The sequence below is a fragment of the Austrofundulus limnaeus genome, unplaced genomic scaffold, assembly GCF_001266775.1.
Source record: "Austrofundulus limnaeus strain Quisiro unplaced genomic scaffold, Austrofundulus_limnaeus-1.0 Scaffold264, whole genome shotgun sequence".
In the NCBI taxonomy this organism is placed as follows: Eukaryota; Metazoa; Chordata; class Actinopteri; order Cyprinodontiformes; family Rivulidae; genus Austrofundulus; species Austrofundulus limnaeus.
Window position 1 is genome coordinate 453926 of NW_013952666.1, and position 7427 is coordinate 461352.

The following is a 7427-nucleotide window of genomic DNA, read 5'->3' on the forward strand; positions in this document are numbered from 1 at the left end:
GTGTAGGTCAGACTCATCTACAGTCCTGCCAAATTTCATGTTGATTGGTGCAGCCGTTTTTGTGCTATGGTTGATCAAATTTCGCCGGAGGAATGAATGAATTAATAAATAAATAAATAATAAATAAATAAAAATAAACAGAACGAAAAAAATATGACTCCCGCTTACGCTTAGCGTGCGGTGGTCATATTAAACTGGACACCGCATAGCAATAACATAAAGACCTCAGCACGCAGAAATGCACCGGATCTCAGAAGTCGTTATTCCTAATAAATGTCATGCTACTAGGTGCATCCCAAAATTGTAGTGGTTTAGGAGGGTTTTTTGGAGGGGGGAAGTGCATTGTTATACCTGATGGATAGCCCCTTATCTGAGCTAAACAACTAAAGAAAATTTGAAGTTCCTATGTTTAATAGTTTTTGAGGTATAACCATACCCCTTTTTTCAGATAAATTGGGGGTCCGGGGGGGTGGGGTGGGGCACTGATTGATATGATGGATAGCCCCTTATCTGAGCTAAACAACCAGCGAAAATCTGAAGCTCCTATGTTTAATGGTTTTTGAGCTATAGCAATTTTTGTATGTCCAGATACCCCTTTTTCAGATAAAATGGGGGTCACTGATGATGGCCCTGATGGATAAAGCTTCATCAGAGCTAAACACAAAAGAAATCTGAAGCTTCAATGTTGAACAGTTTCTGAGTTATAAGCATTTTTGCATGTCAAGACACCCCCTCTTTGAAAGGAGCCCCCTCCTCAAATATGGGGTCTATCCTAAAACCGTTGGCTGGTGCAGTGTAGGTCAGACTCATCTACAGTCCTGCCAAATTTCATGTTGATTGGTGCAGCCGTTTTTGTGGTACGGTTGATCAAAAATCACTGAAAAAAAAAAAAACCCTCAAAAAACAGTACGAAAACAATATGACTCCTGCTTACGTTTCATGTGCAGGGTCATAAATACAACCAACAATGGTAAAAACATAAATTGTAATGTCAGGCCTTACTTTAATTAAATGCCACTGAATAAAAATGAGTCGGCATCCAGGGACCCCAGGGGATTAATTGTCATATTAATTTTTATCGGCTAAATACCACAATTAATAGATTCGTTATTTGCCAATGTCGCCCAAACCTAATTTGCACCCTCTGCAAGTGACTAAATATCTGTGTAGCTGTAAGAAAACCAGTAATCACTGAGACTAATCAGAAACATAAATGTTGGACCGTGGTCAGATGAGTCTGGGCTGAATTGATGCATCCATCATGCCTAGTGCCGACTGTACAAGCCTGTGGGGACAGTGCTACGACCTGGGGTTGCTGCAGTTGGTCAGGTTTAGGTTTCGTCCAAAGAATGAGGTCAGCTGACTACCTGAATATTACTGAGTGACCTGGGGCCTCATGTATCAACGCACATAAAACTTGTGTACACCATTTTCCACGTAAAACTCCGGATGTATCAAAACTCAACTGAACATGGAAATGTGCGCAGCCCCACGCCAACTCCAGGGCTGGTGTACGCACTTTTCTGTGGCTTTGGTTCCATTGGCGACACTTAGAGGTGATTCTGAGAAACTGTTCATTATGTGAAAATGATTATTGTTCACACCAGACACACATGATTAACAATTATTACATCCGCATGATTAACAACTATTACATCCACATGATTAACAACTATTACATCCACATGATTAACAACTATTACATCCACACGATTAACAATTATTACATCCACACGATTAACAATTATTACATCCACATGGACGCAGTTAAATAAAAGACGCGCTAATTTGTGCCAATAATACATTTAACAGGAACAGATTCAGCCTTACTGGAAGATATAATAAATAGTGTAACACGCAGATAGAATTTTCTGATGACGAGTGGCTCATCAGCCATTTTGAGGAAAAATCATTTTTTAGTTTGGCACTGCTGCGCAAAGTTAATATTTTCAGACTCAGAATGGATGGATGAGCCGGTTGCGCAACACAGCAGTTTGCGTGCACACACACACCAACACACAATCACTCGTTCTTTGCGTGATAAACATATTTTATTCCTATTTTTACTTACGATTTTTTTTCTCACTCACATTATATTTAATTCATTATTTTTATGACATTAGAAATCATTTCTGATCACGCAGGGATCATCAAACATGTCCTTCACACATGCAGGAAGTAATTAGCATCTGTTTAACATATGTTAATGAAGGCGTGTCAGGGGAGGTGTCTTACCTGCGCTCAGTTCCACGTTAATTGTGATGTACAAAAGAAATGTGCGTGGATTCCAGCGTACGCACAGTTTGATACATCTGGATTTTTTTGTGCGTACGCCGTTTTCTAGATTTGACCGTACGTCAGGATTCAGTAAGAAATCCACGCAAGTCTTTGTACATGAGGCCCCTGGTTATTCCACCAAAGGATTTTTTTCCTTCCCTGAAGGCACCAGCAGATTTCAAGATGACATACCAGCATTAATTGGACTAATTGTGAAACAGTGGTTCAGGGAGCATGAGACCATTTTCACACATGGATCGGCTCCACAGAGTCCAGACCAGAACTCCATTGAGAATCTTTGGGATGTGCTGGAAAAGACAAGCTGGTCAGAACCTTCTGTCATCAACACAAGATCTTGGTAAAAAATAATGCAACTCTAGGCAGAAAAAAGTAAAAGCTAAAAATAGCAGAGTGTGTGGGTTAAAAAGCATTCGTTTTAAAAGACTGCAACCACAGTGAACCAAAAATGATCCAGATCACAGAAATAAAACGTGCTGAGACACGGTTTCATGTTTCAGTCCAACTTGTTTATTTAGTTTTTTGTACTGCGTGTCCTGCTTCAAATCAAACACTGGGTAACTGGGTCCTGATGTTCTGGATTTAATTAATTCCAGCAGCCTCTCACAGCTTCATTTAATCTGTTTTAGTGCAACAAGTCGACTGAAAACTGATCAGACCACTGATCTGACTCCAAACGCCCTGTAAACACAGAGACTTTTAATAAGAATTTAAACTCAGGAGGTTAATTAAACAAATGTCAAAACCTTCAGACTGAACCATCATTCAGTCTGAACATTATTTAGAACTTGTTTAAAAGTTTCCTTTTCCTCCTTCAGATCACTGAAAATGAGATCATCATTCCTGTGAAAGGTACCGACACACAACACAACACATTACACAGAACAACACAGATTTACCACAAACAAACTCCACTAATAAGAAGCATTTTACACAATATTCTGATTTTTTTCCTGTTTCTCAGCTTATGGTGTAATTTCAGTACAATAATTTATAAACTGCAGCTTTTTTTTCACATTGCAAAGAGAGAAAAGGCTAAAAATAATTCTTCTCTCAGAATTCAACCTAATAAAAATAAAAGAATCTAAACAAATAGGTTTTAATGTAGAAAATTGTTTATTTTATTTATATAAATGTATTAGGATATAAACAGAAAATTCACAACAATGATATAAACAGTTAAATTTTTAATTGAAACTTTGTGCTATTTTTGCTGTTCATATATACAATTGTTCAGCTCCTTATTTGTTTTTGTAACTTTTATACTTTTCAATTTATTTAACTTTATTTACCAACATTGTCACCATAGAAAGTCATTAAGATTTCCTCAAAAGTCTCAGGTTATCCTTTTATTTCAGAAAGTAAAGGAAAAATTAAATATTTGAATACCCTAGCAAGTTGCAACAACTTTCCGTGCGGCACACAGTGTGTTCAGCACCAGGAACACATCACACACACACACACACACACACACACTCGCACGCACGCACGCACGCACGCACGCACGCACGCACGCACGCACGCACACACACACACACACACACACAGAAACACATCAGAAAACAGGCAACGTTACCAGTTGTTGCTGCAGATTTCTGTTTATAACATTTGAGTCACAAGCATATGTCAAGTTGTACGGGTTGTCTGTAATACACAGGGATTTTCCACCATTTTGCAGGTATACGGACGTATTGAGCAATCTCACAGATTTCTTCAAGTTTTATGGATTTTTTTCAAAACCACAGTTTCAAATTTAACGTCAGAGCTTGTAGGACAAACAACATCAAATAACCATTTTCTAACGGCTCTGCAGCTAGAAATAAGTTCTCCCGTCATTTCCTCCAGCTTTGCGCTTCAGATGCTTTCATCTCAGCCGTCTACAGTCTGCCTGCACCCCAGCCCCCACCACCGCGTGTGATTAATGCAGATTTTTAACAAAAGTTACAGATTGTTGAGGCTCATCACAAAGGTAAACGTCCGAAGTGGTTGACATAGAGTCTGATTGTGTCAACTGGTTTCTGAGACAATTCTGGTCTTCTTTTATATGCTCAATGACCATATTCCCATTGGGAATAATTTTACTTTCATCCAGTATGGTGGCCATGTTTTGGACATAGCTTTAATGATTGGTCTCCTCACCTATTGCTTGATGACGAATTCAGATATTTCATTTTCCTTTTTGTTTCTGAAATAAATCTAACCATTTTGCATGTTTTAACTTAAATACTTTAATTTCAGCTTCTTTGGGAAGTTTCTGCTGTCATTCAGTTCTCAACATCACATTGTTTTCATAATAAATTCAGTTTCTCTGGTTCATATCGGTTACAAACTTATTAAACTGGTATGCTCTTTTTATCAGGCGTTCTTTTTGTTTTCAAAAAGATCATCCATTTCAACATCTGTTTCAGCTGTAATAAGTTTGTCTTCTCTGTGCATCTGTTTTAGGACAAGAAGACAGCCAGGTGACAGTCGTGGCCTCTCAGCTTCGAGGTTATGGCGTCTGGGATGGGGGCGTGGCTCAAAGCGGGACTCTGCTGACTGAATGGGAAGGCCCCGCCCCTTCTTTGCTTTTCCTGTGGGTGTCAGAGCCCCAGGCCAACCTGCTGCAGAGGGAGCTGTTGGCCGTCCAGAGCTTGAGTGCTGCTGCTAACGGTACCTTCAGGTTCTTCTATTTGAAGGTCAAACTGTCCATCCATCCATTATCTATACCTGCTTCTTCCTTTCAGGGTCACTGGTGCCCATATCCTGTGCCGCAAAGCACAGCTAACAGGGCTCTAGACTAACTTTTTGCACTGGTTGCACCGGTGCGCCTAACATTTTTCCTTAGGTGCACCAGCACAAAAGTTAGGTGCACCCAAATTTTCAACCAGGTCACATTTAACATCAGAGTTTTTACAGGTTATTTTTTAATCACTGTTCATTAAGGCAACATTAACTCAAAAATAATTAGTTAACAATCTAGTAAACATGAAGTTCTTTATTTGAACCAGAATTGTACAAGACCTATAACTCACTGAAAAGTATTTAAAGTGATTCTATAAAATTCTAAGAGCAAATGTTTAAGGGCTGAACATCTTATAAACATATTAAACATTTCATGGTTAAATTTTTTAGACACCTGTCCCTCAGATGGACAACTGTGGATCTTTGGTCTTGGATAAACCAGAATGATGAACAGAGAATAATGATTTATAACAGAAATATTACTGATATTTATTAAAAGGTTGTGCAGATTTTTTAAAAATAACACATAAAAGTCGGCAATTTCATCATTAGTTGAATCTTAATAGCTTATACAGCATCATTTCACTTAAATATCTAATATGTCTGTTTTATCCTCCTGAGACCCAGAAGAAACTATTTCAGATACTTGGAATGTAACTGTGGTGAAGTCGATTAAGTGCAAAAATGGCCTGCCATACATGCGAACTTCCTCGTCCTGCTGAAACGATCTGCAGCACTCACAGACCTCGACTGTTAAATTAACAAGATGGACGAGCGAGCAACCATCCACATCTTGTTTTCATCTCCAGCTAACAAGAAAGAACTGGTTTTAGACTCCGATCTGGGTTTAAAAAAACAAAAACATACGGTTGTTTCGCTATGCGTGCGCGCACGCGTGTTTGTGTACAGATTTTGGCTTCATGATGGGTAAAATTATTGACCATTTCCCCGGTACACACAGCCTGGTGAGGTTAGGGTTTGGGTCAGGTGTGTAGTCTACCTGGGAGGTTATGGTTGGCTATAGAATTGACGGGGAAATGAATGGAAGCCAATGCAATGTCCCCATGAGGATAGAACAACAGACGTGTGTGCGGGATGTGAGGAGCGGAGCCCGCGAGCAGAGCGCAGTGTTATTAGGAGAGATGGAGACTGTCGGTGGGCGACCATTGATACTGCTGGATTATTTTTTATGAAACATGGAAACGTTTTGTTTCAGCAGGCGACCGCTCCCCCTCTCCCTTGAACGATTGGTCGCACCAGTGCGACCTGACATTTTTTTTAGTCGCACTATTAGGAAATCAGGTCGCACTCCAGAGCCCTGGCTAAACTAAACGTGTCAATTTAAAATTTCCTGAAAATAATCAGGCTGGATTCAGTTATTCTTTTTATTCCTCATCCTTTGTCTCATAGGATCTTTACATTAGTCCAAAACAAATGCATTTACCTGAATAAAAACCAGGAATTAAAGGGGCAATTTCATGTAAAATCAATTTTTTGAGTTTTATATCATGTTATAATGTTATACTCTCATAAAAAACATGCCCAAAGCCTTGCTCTGACTCATTCATGCATGTTTGAGAAATCCTGCAGCGTTTTTAGGAAGTAAACTGCATCATAGCACCCCCCACCCAGTCTTTTTTCCACAGTTTGATTGACCTGTGTGGTTTTTCAGAAGAAAGCCGGTCAAACAGATGTTCAGGGTGACATAAGTCATTGTTTATCATACTTTCAGTATGTTGTTTACCTGCTGAGGCTAGGGGAGCTGTACTGGTCATCCAGGCTAGGCAATAAGCAACTAATGATCCTCCCACTCTGACCCAGCTTAAGTTCGAGTCAAACACTTTCTGAATCATCTGCACAAAAACACACACAAACATATTATGCTAGGTCACAAACGTTCCGCAAACAAATCAAAGTGGTAGACAGGAAACAATAGTTTAGTTTCCTCCTGGTCTTGTTTTCTCTTATTCTACTTGTTTTTACATGTTCACCTGGTTTCCTTCTTGTCTCTTCCTGGACTCTGTTGTTTCCTGATGTTTTCCTCCTTGTCTCCTCGTTGGTTTTGTTTTCCTGTTCTCCACAGCCCCGTCATGCTGCGTCCTCCTCCTGGTGTTGAAGGAGCAGCTGCAGGAGCTACAGACCGCTCTCCTCACCTCGATCTTGGACATGGAGGAGTACAAACAGGCCCGTTCATCCTCCTCCCCCATCGACTGGACTGACGGGCTGCTGTTGGTCCACAGCTGTCCTCCTCCTGTTGACCAGCACCTCCTTCGCCTACTGGGACACTCAGCAGTAAGAAAACCTTTTAAATTAAACACCAAAAGCTATAGAAAAGTGCATTTATGCAACAAAAATTCTTCTCAGTTGTTTTAGTTCTTAGGCTAGCAGTTGACATATATATATATATA

General features: G+C 39.8%; 1 protein-coding gene across 3 annotated transcripts in view; it reads left to right on the forward strand.

Moving 5' to 3' along the window:
- Positions 1–7427, forward strand: part of senp7b (SUMO specific peptidase 7b) — a gene marked incomplete at its 5' end in the record, with an annotated part of 29719 nt that overhangs the window by 13328 nt on the left and 8964 nt on the right. For all 3 annotated transcript variants that reach the window (XM_014020715.1, XM_014020716.1, XM_014020717.1), the window contains 3 exon segments: positions 3114–3147; positions 4741–4947; positions 7103–7311. In XM_014020715.1, coding sequence (XP_013876169.1) covers positions 3114–3147; positions 4741–4947; positions 7103–7311 — 450 coding nt within the window.